The sequence below is a fragment of the Lissotriton helveticus genome, chromosome 3_1, assembly GCF_964261635.1.
Source record: "Lissotriton helveticus chromosome 3_1, aLisHel1.1, whole genome shotgun sequence".
NCBI lineage: Eukaryota > Metazoa > Chordata > Amphibia > Caudata > Salamandridae > Lissotriton > Lissotriton helveticus.
In genome coordinates, this window is record NC_136061.1 from 320,198,036 (window position 1) to 320,211,846 (window position 13,811).

Here is a 13,811-nt window from a genome sequence, read left to right on the forward strand (position 1 = left end):
TTTTCCAGCAGCAAATGCTGTAACAAAGTACTTCCACTATTACAAAATAGAGGTTCCACCCGACATTTACACTCCTTTCGAGGAGGTGGAAGTACCACTCAAATTCCAAGAGCATTTGCTCTTATTTGATGGCGCCCTAATACATAACAATCACATTACAAGGCTCGGTCCTTTAGGTAGACCAGGAGCAACGTGGCCGGTCTTAGCCGGATACACACCACACCCAGACATCGAAGGAATGTCTACAGGAGAGCTGTTAATACAGCTAAAACAATTACTAAAAATTCATAGACAATTAGTCCAGTATGTAATGCGGACTTCAACAATTCAGCCAGCGATTAAACTTCCACAGCTGACCCCTCACCAGGGGAACACAAATAAAATCACACCACAGAACATCCAATCCTGCCTAGGTAAAGTTCCGGCTAAACGGGAACAGATACCATTCTGGTTGGCACAGAAAATCACCCAAATAGAGGCGGTGTTTCCTGACACCACCCCGCTAGAAAAACACAGGATTCTGACTATATGTCTCCCAATGGGAATCGCACCACACATAGAGGACTGTGACACTTGGGGTACAGTCTTTGCTTCAATCTACACAAAAACGCACGGTGTTCCATCCATTTCGGTAATACCAGATGTGCTAAAACAAATTCAAGATGAATACGGTCCAGAACCAGCTTTAACTCTTGGTATGAAATTACTGAAAGACTTCAAGCAGGTCTCGGCTATATTATTAGCCAATATAAAAGGTGAAGCAGCAAACGTGGTGATCCGCCAGAGGTTAAAAGAGACAGATATAGCAGACCAACCAGCTGAAATTGCCAGAATCATAGAAAAATCCTATGAAGAACTAGGTACAGATAGTTTAGGTGGAATACCAGTAAAAGCGCAACTGACTGAAAGTCCAGAAAAAATATTTTTTAATAATAATTCACCAAAAAAGAACTGGGATGGAAACAAACAATCCAATCCAAAAGAAAAGAAATTCCAGTCCAGAGGAAGGTCTCCTAGGCGAAGGGAGAAATCTCCGAACCAGAGACACAGGTCACCACAGAGTGACCCCTCTGGGAAAAGATATAACCTTAGAAATAGGGATAATATTAAAAAACCTGATAGATATCAAGACATTGATACACGTCCCTCTCAATCTTTTCAGACTTCCTCGCAGAAATCGGAAAGAAGAGGACGATCAGAACAAAGAGAAGAGCACGCCAAGTCCAAAGACAAGGAACCTGCTCAACAAAAAAAGAAATTACAATTTCCAAAAAAGAAGGTAGCCAGTATCAAGGTAGTTAACAATGCCGAGAATACTGAGGACACAACTGAAAAACGGAGAGTGGGCTCAGACAATGCTAGACAGCGCAGCAGAAGTGAGCATAGCTCGCAAAGTCCTTATGAATCATCTGGAGACAGTGGACACGAATGAATATCTTCAAGTGGAAACTGCAGACACCAGAGTTAGCAAACCCCACAAGATATACGAGATAACATTACGTATAGAGGGAGATAAGACTAGGAAAATAAGGGGACTATTTTGGGATAACCTCTCCAAGGGTTATGACATCCTTCTAGCTGAAAAAGACTGGCCACCAGAGTTTGTCAGGGAGTGCCCTCATGGCGAAGAAGTAATTATGCCTGCCTTCTCAAATCAAATTCCAATTCATAAAAAATACACACTTGCTAGAAAGTGGGCAGTGGCTCTAGCACCTGCTTTATATAAAAATCATGTAGGATGGGATGAGGATTCTCCTCCTCACAAAATCCAGTTAAAATCACAACCTACTGCACAAAGGCAGTACCCAATTAAGCAAGAAGCTAAAAAACAGGTAAATGAAATACTAGATCAGCTAGAATACCAGGGGGTGATTGAAACTTGCACCTCACAAATGAACAATCCTTTGTTTCCGGTCTCCAAACCAGACAATTCATATCGTCTAGTTTTGGATTACCGACACCTTAACACATGTTGCAAAAACTTTTGCAGTGCAAAACTCACATAGTGCTGCACTAATGAATAACATAGTGCGCAAAAAATACAAAACTACCTTGGACATCTCCAATGGATTCTTTTGTCAATACATAGCAGCAGAGAGCAGATATTAAACTGCATTCTCAGTAAATGGCACTCAAAAACAATTCTGTCGGTTAGCCCAGGGGTACAAGAACAGCCCGGGGGTATTCTCAGCGAGAGTAACAGAATTACTACATCTATATGATGATGAAGCATTATCTTATGTCGATGACATTTACTTAACAGATGATGACTTGGATACTCACTTGAAAAGAGTGAACACCATAATACTTGGGTTCGCTGCAGAGGGTTACAAATTCAACTTTAAAAAATCCAGAATTGCCCATCTAACGGTCCTATTCTTAGGATATGAGTTATCAAGTGAAGGTAAAAGCCTGGCTGACAATTTCCTAGAGAAATGTGCCGTAATCCAAGCTCCTAAAACACAAAAAAACCTACAGTCAATTCTAGGCTTCCTAAATTTCGGAAGAACATACATTGCAAATTACGCAGAAAGGGTCAAACCCCTTTATGATCTAATTAAACCAGACTTTAAAAGATCCAATTGGACTCAAACACACACAGAAATTTTGAGATCCTTACAAACAGACATGCTAATTAAAACAAAATTAGAAACACGTGATAACACACGCAATCTTGTGATTCGAGTCATCCCAGGGAGATGCGGATTCACATACCTGACCTCTAATGAGGGAGAAAAGGTACCAATTGCATTCAAATCACACTTGTACACAGAAGCTGAACAGAAATTCAGTAATACAGAAAAAATCATTCGTGCAGTTCAAACCGCAATAGCTAGAGAAAAAGACATAGCTGACGGTAGCATATCACAGTCAGAACAGCAGAATCAGCCTTTGAGGCACTAACAACACCGTGTAATTTACCAACAACAACATTGAATCCGGAATGGATACAATGGGTGAATTCAATCACAACGGACAAAGTATACTACTACTTTGATCCAGAACTAGAAGAATTAAAAAATCTAAAATATGAAAAGACGTATCCTCTGCCAATCGACATTTTGCCTCTACGACATTACGCCTGTGTAATCTATACAGACGGACATGCTCAACCCTCCGTTTGGGGAGAACAAGCATACAACCCCACATGTGAGATTACAAAAGAAGTGTGGCGCGGAGGTAAACTAAGACCTCTATTAACAAAAACACACTCAGTTGAAACTAATTCAGAACAACAAACTGAAATAATAGCATTGAAAATGGCGCTAGATAATGCGGATCGCGAATTCCCGACACTTATAGTGTCAGATTCATATTACTGCGTCAAATCATATAACAAGGATTTGCAGACATGGATTCAGAACGGTTACAAAGATGACACAGATGCACCAATAAAGCAGAAACTGCTCTGGGAACAAATAGCTCTTTTGCAAAAAGAACTACCAAAGACTCACGTGACTCACTCACTGAGTCATCAGCGTGATGGCGTTCACGTTGTAGGGAATTCATTGGCTGAAACAGCCGCAGCGGCAGCCACTAAATCGGCTCCCGTAGTTCGAAAAAAGCGTACATTAAAATTCATTGACGGTGAAACAGTGCTGGCGGTGAAAACGTCATCAAAAGGCGACTGCTCAGCGTTACCGATCAACTATCCACTCAATTATACATACATAATCGATGCAAACTCCGTCCCTTTTGCTCGAATCCCTGGAGTGGGGGATAGAGTGATTCCAAACATGGACAGGAGAAACTTCTTAATCGCAGACGCACACATGGGCGAGGGTCTCAGACACCTTAAATTAAAAGATTCTCTGGAAGAATTACAATCACGGTACTGGTGGCCAGGCATGAGCCTGCATCACACAATGTTTGTAAAAAACTGCCCAAACTGCAACAGAGATCGCAGTGGGGAGAGAGACAGTTTAATACCTCGTCGTATCAAGGCAGATAATATCACCAGTAAAAAGCAGGGCTTGCGATTAACATATACAGGCTAGTTTCCACTTATAATGTAGATCCTCAGCACTCGGCTGACGTCCGGACTGTTATACAAAGATTTGCGAGTCTAAATGGCATATACGCTAAGAGCATGCTACGTTCGACCATTGTTTTCACTCAAGCCCACCAGCCTGGGGGGAAACATGGCCGAATGAGCACAGTCCAGCGGGAATCTTCTCACTTCCTTCCTGAGGGTACGGGATGGTGTAAAGAAAAAACCAAGGCATAAAGCAATCTATAGCGGAAAGGAAATTAGGTTCGGGAGCTGGGTGGGTCAAACATCTAATAAGTGTCCAACGTAGTCTAAATAACTTGCCAAGAAATTCTCTGAAGGGATTCAGTCCCTACGAATTATTATTTGGAACTAGAATGATTATCTCTGACCTCGACAGTCAGACTTCAGTGGTTAAAGAAAAAAGCTTTGATGTCAAAGACCGTTTGGCTATTTTGCAGGACTTAAACAAAACAAGAAAAGACCTGAGCAACATACAGTTGAAACAACAGCCAACAACCACTGAAGAATCACCACCTGTCCCAGCAAGACCTGTCTGGATTCCAAAAGTCGGGGATCTAGTCAGGGAGAAGATCGCGGTAAAGAAGGAATTTGGGCCTTCTTACAGAAAAGCAGTTCCGGTCTTGTCTGTCAACGGGACAAGATCAGTTGTACTACCGCCACTTGCTGGTAAAAAGGAGAACCGAGTTGTATCCATCGACCTGGTAAAACCACAACATGTGGCCGATAACAAACAGTAGGCCAAGTGGACTCCCAATAAGTAGCAGAACACCAAGGTTTGCTACCAGTACAGAGGTCCTAACAAAGAGGCTCATCACATTCGAAACGCCTACAGAAGAACAACAAGGACTATGCAACAATGCAATAGAACTCAGACCTCTGAAAACCCAAATAAAAACATTTAGCAGAGACACACCAATCTATAATGAAGTACCAAGTGAAAATGCAAGAAACAAAAATCCTGAAGCAATTGGAACAATTGACAGAACTGCATCCGGCTACTTCATAAACTTCGATGATTCCTCTGAAAGCCTCAGTGAATCAAAGACACAGCCATCATCCAAAACCTTTAAAGAAAAAGCTAATGAACTTTTGAACCAACTGAAAGAAACATATCTGATTTCTCCATGGATTGAATTTTGGGTGGGTTTTGGTGCATTTATCCTCATACTTTGGCTCATCATGGTATTAACTTTGGGACGCTTCATTGAGGGAAAATATGCTAAAATGGACACAGCAAGTCAGAACATCAACTTGGTCCTCAAACCACACACATCTTCACACGTCGAGAAAAGAGAACTTTCTTCAGCCAACTTCACAGCCAATCCTATACCTGGTGGGGTAGCCTGGGACAACACTGACTATGAAATTTATGGTCCGGTCGAGATCCTGAAATATCCACACCAAATCAAGATCTCCTTGAGTGACTTTGCAAAACCAAACTCATTTGCTGATGATTGGGACTTCGAAAGCATTAATAACATGATGTCTGACTTAGTAATGTCTGCTAAATTTACAAAACATGATTATTTGCAAGGTTCTACAAATTATGATAGTATGTATTGCTATAACCACTATGGTAACCATTTTTTACATAAATCTGCACAACCTAGAAATGTTTTAAATTATAATCAATGGGAACATTGTGCAACACCTCCAAAAGGGAGCTCAAGAACCGTTTACGACAAATATTCATATTTTTCAGGTTTTAACACAAGTAATGCTGAAACATTTTATTTTAAATTGTCAAACAAGACAGGGATGAAAACCATGATAACCAACACAAAATTGATATATTCAGATTCATTCTTTGAAAAAATGAATACTTTTTGGATTTGATTATTGGGACAAAAATGTTGATTTGAAAAGTGTTTGGGGTACAAAAGAATGGCAAGTACAGGGTTTAGAAGCTTTGTTTAGAGCTTGCATGATCCCAGAACAAATGATATTTTTAAATGACACTGTTCAACAAACCACCTGTCTTGGCTTAGCCAAAATCAAAGATTTAATTAAACCGTCTATTCCAAAGCCAACAATGTTTAGCAATAGCTCTGATACAGATGAAGAGATAGACGTAAACCATATATTAAACCAAAACAGAACACATCCTGATTGGAAACAGTGGTTGATCTGGCCCACAGATACTAATAACTGTCAAGACAGATTCCTGAACAAAACACAAGGTTTCAAAATGAACAGGCCAGACCCTAGATATCCTCAAAGACATCACCCAGGGATAATAACCACCTACAGTGTGGGCAAATTATGCCTTCAATGGCTACAAACTTCCACACTGCCTGAAATTAAGCAACACCTAACTTTACTTACTGATGGTGCTGACTTGCATGATTTCATAATGGGACCACGCAAACAGCGTCAAAAGCGTTTCATAGCAGCCTCTGTATATGCAGCATACAATGAGGCCTGGAAGGTTAATCAAATTGAAACAGCAGAGAGAATACGGGAAATTGACCGTATTAATTTGGAAAAATCACTTTCTGTAGTGGACAATGGGTTAATGACTCTGTCCTCCAGAATTTTTTCATTGGACAGCATTGTGTCTTCAGCAATCGACATATTATCGCAAGACTTACTGTTATTACAACATGGTCAGTCACAATTGCGTTCTATTGTACAGCTTGGCTGGACGTTACAAAATCTGCGTTCAGGCTATGTGCCTTGGCGTTTAATCAACACAACGTCACTATTCCAAATCTTTAACCTTACTGATAGACAAATCGGTATGGCGCAAAAGGGTGCTGATTATACAATCTTGAGCATTGAAAAACTAGAAAGATTACCAATGACAATGTCAGAACGACCTATCAGTGAATGGATAATCCACGGAATCATAAATATTCCAATCTCAATCTTCAGGTTTCAATACTGCCAAAAATATATACAGGCTGGCATGTATGAGAAATTGGGGAAGGGGTACCTTAAAACAACTTGGAACCTGCCCTATTCACATGCATGTGTCAGTAATAAAGGCCCGAAAGTGTTTCTTAGTGGCAACAATTGTGCTATGTCACTAAGCGGCACGCTTCTGTGTAACGGAATTAGTTTGCATGGAGCCTGTGAAGGGAATTCATACAACCTTTCATGTCACCAGCAAGGCGCACCTGCAACTGAAATAGAACCATTCTTTCAAAGACTCTATAATGGGAGTTACATTCTTATTGTAGACCGCAGATGTTGTAGTCTTATGCCCGGGACTCCTTATCTAGTCACTACGACTGCGAAGGTCAAGTGCTGTGGACGTTCTTTGTTCCCCAGCTCCTTCCCAGACAGGGAGGCAAGGGCATGGCCCAATTTGAAAATTACTTCTATTCGAATAGATACTTTAAGCAGAATGAAAACAGTGCTTCTTCAGACGCCTACAAGGCTCACGTCATCAAAAGAAACGTATGATCTACAAGTCGCAAGGACGACTGCAGAGATACATACATTATTATCAACTAATTCCCCCGTACATTTCGCGGAAATCCTGAGCGAAATCTTAAATATTTCTGATACCACTGGGGTCTCAAAGGTATTTAAGACAGTATTTTCGATGGCATTAACACCATTCAAAGCCATACTGGGTATTTTTCCAGATTTCGTCCATTCGATTTTTGGCGGACTTCCCCTGATCCTGGGACTAATTGCAGGAATCCTATTCTTAGTCCTTATTTTTCGTTATGGCAACCCATGTCACAGATCAAACTCTCGCGACAATGGAAGATACAATCCTAGCCATTGGATACCGGGACCGGATATCAAAAATCCTGGGACTCTCCCGGCTTAGAGACCTGAACATGACTTGGTTTCTATCATTTCGACCAATGTGGCAAAGGTGTGTTTTACCTGTATTGAGGTGTCTGCTATGCGGAGAAGAATGCGTGTTAGACACCTGTCTGACGCTACAATCGGATGCGCCAGTGGATGCAGATACATTGTTGGTTCCTACCAAGGTTCACGCTTTGTGCTGCCCTCAAAGGCTGCCAATCCTGATGATGGGCATTCGTGGAATCTTCACCACTACGATTGAAGAGTAGTGAAGTTCAAGATGAAAGCAGCATCGATCAGGTACGACCTTCTGTCAGCAATGCAAATCAGAATGTCAATGGAGACAATCATGCGCCCTGAATTCGGCCTTCAACTTTAAAAATAAAGTCACATGAACAATTTTTCCCACCAGTTCACGGACAGCAATTTTTTAGCAGCCCCAAATTATTTTTTTACAAAATTTTCGGGACACTCATCTTCTGCTTAAAGTAAGAAACTATTCCTAGAGAACTAAGATTTCTATTTTTAGATACTTTATAAACTCTAGTTGCCCGCTGGTATGTTCACAAGTATTTTATTATGTGATGAAATGGTCTCGAACTTTCTTTCTGTATAGCCATATTAAGAGCCATTTCATGTGTATTTCTCATATACCAAATAAGCAATAATGTCTACAAATGCGTGTTTACTTTAGCGTTTAATTCATAGCTTAAGTGCATACAATATATATGACTGCAATTCTTCAGTATATTTGAAAATTTCAAAATGCATTTATGTATTTTGGGGTGGTAAGGTATACACTATACTCTATAGTATGTTGTACTATGTTATACTATGCATAGATTAGTAAATATGACCATAGTTAGCGTGGAGTGGTTGTCATGTATTCCTATAGGTTCTGAATCGATCCCCCTATTCCTGACCCTATTCTGGTTAAACTAACTATCAAGTTAACTAACAGTCAGCCCATGAGGCAAGAAAAGCCCCCATGATGCAGATACCGTTATCTGACGCAGTCACACTACGGCACAGGAACGTGTTATCTGATTAGGTCATAACGCTTGAGATCTAATTAGACAAGCAACATTCCTCCAGCCCCTGATAAGGCATACGACGTTCTCATAACAAATCAAACCTATGACAACCTGGAAAATCCGTGCGGCCATTGTTTTGATTTCACAGAGAACTTCAGTAAAAGAATGTGCTAACGAGCAAGTCGTATGACATCTTTATTGACGTATCTATGTCCATCCTTACGTCAATCTCGGCACCTTTAAGGTATAAATATTGCCGATCTTGCCCTATGCAAACACACGCGTGGTGACGAGACGGAGCAGCCATACTTGCCGAAGCCCAGAAGCAGAGCAGACCCCGCTGGCAGCAGCCCCGCCTTCCTGACGCGCTGAGAGACGCGCTGCTATCTCCTGCCGAGAGACCCAGCACCGGCGCTTTCGGGCAGCCCTCGCAGGCAGCCTGGAATATCGAGAGCAGAGAAAGAGATACCATTCCTCATTCATCCTAACTTCCAGGTACAGAACTGAATAACCCCTCACAGAGAATTCTTTAGTTATTCACTTGGCAAAAACAAACTTAACTTAAACTGTAACTTTCTATTCCCGCCCACGCATTAGACTTAGGTCAGGTACACGGGGTAGGCGTATTTAGAAACACCAGTTGAGTACGTTTAGTCAAATGTATATGTGTATGTAAATATATTTTAATCATTTTAAACATCATATGGCTCAGAAACCATATCAATGTTTTTACAGTATTATTTTATACTATTGCTTTTAATGTATGCACTTTACTTAACTATAAGTATTGCAATAATATCGATCCATTTCTCTTGTACGAGAAAAGAGACTGATCAATAAATAACACCTTTTTATTGAACACGCCCGTCTCTTCCTTTTCTCTACAATCTGATGAGACTAAGAATGCACGTACTGACTGAGTAAAATAATTGCCTTGTGCTCACACGACTCTGGAGATACACTCTTGATTAGGGGAGAGCAAAGTTGTCATGTTCTATGGTTGTCAGAAACTAAATCCCTTCTTGTCTAATCAGGGGAGTTAATTCTTTCCTGAACATTCGAGAAAGTTTCTAGCGAACTCTGAGCTACGCTGGCAAACCCAAAACTTAAGTCTAGTATCGACAGTAGTAGACCTAGTTAACGTCTGGCCTAGGCCTTTACTGCTGTAGGTATTATTCCAATGCGCAGAGCCTATTGGGAAGATAGGAACTACACTACAGCTGGACCGAGACAAAGTCAAGTGTTCAGACTGCCCCCAATGTAACACTTTTACTCATACTTCCAGAAGCGTTTCTTGATGCAGGTAAGTGGTCCACAGCGCAAGTCAAGTGTTCAAAAGCTCTTGTTTGCCTCATGGGGTCTGGGACAACAACTCCTCCCACAATGCACCTGGTCAATCCAAGTAAAAACCAGGTGGAGCTTGTCAGCTGGATTTGGCCTTATTGTTGATGTTGCAAGGGAGTACATTCCTTAACCTTTAAGACAGGCAAAAGCATTTATCATTTTGTTGTGAAGCCTTGTGAGCATAGCAGGTGCTGTCCTTATGAGTGCAGTCTCCTTTTGTGCAGTCCAATGGTACAGCAGGGCAGTCCCTCTTCTACAGATGTTTCTTTTGAGTCTTTGGGGTCCAAATCACCAGCCACAGGTCCAGAAGCTCCGATTTGCCTCTTGGAGGTTTGGGACTACAATTCCCACAATGTAGATCAAATCCTGTTAAGGTACAGGTGGAGCTGGTCAGCTGGGCTTATGTTGATGTAGTTAATGCAGGTGACTTCTTGAAGCTCTTCTGTACCTGTTACTTTCATGTAGTGCACTCTTTAAACCTTTTGAAGCCAGGCAAAGTCCTCTTTTGTGAAGCCCAAAGTGTGCAGCAGGAGTGCTTTATAGGTGCAGTCCTCTTGTAGAGCAGACTAAGGATTCATTAGGGCAGCCCTTCTGCTGTTGATATTTCCAGGCAGGGATATGAGTTGCTGGCCAACCCCCCATATTTATTCAGGTTTTTGGGCTGGCGAGCAGAGGGACACTCATGACCAATAGGGTGCATGGTGCCACCCTTTGTGATGACAACTTCCTTAGAAGTGCAGTATATTTTTGTCCTAGAAAGCACTGTTCCGCACAAATTCAAAATGGAGAAATCTTTCCTGGAGGTTCAGGTCTGACTAACCCAACCCATAGGTGTGGCAAACGTTTTCCTACAATTTCCTTCCAGGCCCCCATCTAATTGAATTACGCGGGCTCCCATATGGCTGGTGGTGTAGGTAGCAGGGGTGGGCCTAGTTACTGGCCCAACTGTGAATCTTCTTTTCAAGACAAGTTAGGTTACACAGCCTCCTTCCTGTTCTGGCCTGGGAGGCACAGGGTCAAGACTGATTTGCATATGGCTGGGTCTAAACTGGGGTGGCATGGTGAGCAAAAGAACGATGGATTTAACCCAGATCTCTTGACTGAGGGTGAATGTTTGATTTGCTCTGCATTCCATCCATCATCTTTGTGTCTATAGCTTTCTTGCCCTAAGTTCGCCAGGTATGCCCAGACTTAGGCTCACTGTGCCACCCGTTAAAGCTAGCCTGGCTGATGAGGGGTGAAACCCCGAAACTGATCCTTATTGTTGATGTTGCAAGTAGCTCTTCCAGCAATATTCTACCTGTTACTGATAAGGAAGTCCACTCCTCATCCTTTAAGACAGGCAACATCATTTATCATTTTGTTTTGAAGCCTTGTGAACGTAGCAGGTGCAGTCCTTATGAGTCCAGTCCTTCTTCTACAGATGTTTCTTTTGAGTCTTTGGGGGCCCACAACACCAGCCAAGGGTCCACAAGCTCTGATTTGCCTCTTTTTTTTGGGACTACAAGTACCACAATGTAGCTGGTCAAATCCTTTAACCTCCAGGTGAAGCTGTTCAGCTGGCCTTGTCTTGATGTAGTTGATGCAGGTGACTTATTGAAGCTCTTCTATACCTGTTACTTTCATGGAGTCCACTCCTTAAACCATTTGAAGCCAGGCAAAGTCCTATTTAGAGAAGCCCAATGTGTGCAGCAGGTGCTGTCCTTATAGGTGCGGTCCTCTTGTAGTTCAGACCAGGGATTCAGCAGGGCAGTCCTTCTTCTCTCGATATTTCCGGGCAGGCATATGAGTTTCTGGGCAACTCTCCCATATTTATCCAGGTATCTGGGCTGGTGGGCAGGGTGGCACCCATGACCAATGTGGTGCAGTGTGCCACCCTTTGTGATTACAACTTCCTTAGAAGTGTGGTATATTTTATTCCTAGAAAGCACTCTTCCACAAAATTCAAAATTGAGAAAATCTTTCCTGGAAGTTCAGGTCTGTGAAACCTGTGAGGACCTGGCTTGTCAGTTCAGGCTGGACTGTTCCATGAGGCGCAGGGTCAAAACTGATTTGCATATGGCTGGGTCTAAACTGGGGTGGTGTAGCCAGCAAAAGAACAATGGATTTAGGCCCAGATCTCTGTACTGGGGTGAATGTATGACATTGTTTTGCATTCTGGCCATCAACAGCTCTTTTTTCATTTGTCACTCCGAGTGGGACGGGTATACCCAGACGTGGGTCATGTACTCTCCATGCCACAGAAGACAAGCTAGCCTGGCTGATGAGAGGTGAAACCCCAAAACAGTCCTAGGATGCTTGTTTCCAGTCCAAGTAGGACCTGGGCTGGCAGTTTGGGCTGGACTGTTCACATAGGGAGCAGGGTCAAGACTGATTTGCATACGGCTGGGTTCAAACTGGCATGGCATGGGGCGCAAAAAAAATTATGGATTTAGCCCAGATCTCTGTATTGGGGTGAATGTATGACATTGTTCTGCATTCTTTCCATCACTTTTCGGAAATTATTTCTTTATCAGCAGTCACTTTTTATGGATATGAGCTAGAGTTTGTTTTTTCCTTATCCGTCATCCTTATTCTGAGCTTTGTTCTGCTAAATTTATCCTAAAACAGAGCCAAGGGTTTGTCCTCAAGATACAGTACGCTTTCAAATGATTAAATGTTTCTGCTTGTTTTAAATTTCAATACATGGTCTATGCTTTGTCCCATCTTCAGTGAGATATACTTTGAGGAGTAAGTAAGGATGTTGGATGATCTATGATTGATCCTGGGCAAAGTCCCTGAGGATAGCTAGCATGTGACATATCAGGGCGCATGCTTGATATGAGGTGCTGTACAGTAATTAATAGCATGGTATAGTGGTGGCAACTACAGCGCAGCCTCTTCAAAGGACATCGATTTTAGTTATTGCTATAAAACTGCAAAGAGACCTTCGCCTTATCATTCTTAACCTGTACTAATAGTTTTGCATCATGTTTTGTCACTGCAGGCTGGTCTTGGGAGTGCCTCCAGGAGTGGGGTCCCTTCACATCGTTGGCTGTACCTAGCATGTTGATTCTGTGTTTCGAATGGTGGATCTATGAAATTGGGAACTTAGTTGCAGGTGCTTATAAAATATTTTCATTACATAAGTTCGCTTAAACTTTTTCCCTTAATATTCCATTTTAAAATGCACTCATATGTTTCATTTTCCAGGTCTCATCAGTGTGACAGAGCTTGGAGCACAATCTGTGATGTACCAAATTTGTACTGTTGCGTACATGGTAAGAGGTTTGGGACCGACAACTGGTAAAGAAGAGTGCCATGACAGCTGCCGTCTCAATGCTGTTACTGAAAGTTTTCTTTAGCTCACGCTACAGTCAGAGTAATCTGCTGGATGAAAGTGTCACCACACAACACACAAGCTACAAATAGATAAACATAAGAGGCCAAAAGTGGCTTTGGGCCTGCTCTCTTCGGCCAGTGGCTTTTTTTTGTCGAGTCCCCTACAGATGTTGGCTGGTTTCATTGTTCTTCACGTTTTGGGGCCAGCACACATTATTTTTCGGGTGTACATTTTCCATTCACAGTCTCTATAGGTGAGCACCAATGCAAGTAAGTTGTGCCTGTTGTAACAGTTCCTTGCGTTTCGTGTTGTCTTTGATTAACTACAAAGA

General features: G+C 42.0%; 1 protein-coding gene across 6 annotated transcripts in view; it reads left to right on the forward strand.

The window, feature by feature from the left end:
* Positions 1-13,811, forward strand: part of LOC144822412 (multidrug and toxin extrusion protein 1-like) — an 887,289-nt gene that overhangs the window by 589,430 nt on the left and 284,048 nt on the right. For all 6 annotated transcript variants that reach the window (XM_078679893.1, XM_078679892.1, XM_078679891.1 and 3 more), the window contains 2 exons: positions 13,145-13,258; positions 13,351-13,418. In XM_078679893.1, the coding sequence (XP_078536019.1) occupies positions 13,145-13,258; positions 13,351-13,418 (182 nt within the window). The remainder of the gene's footprint in view (positions 1-13,144; positions 13,259-13,350; positions 13,419-13,811) is intronic.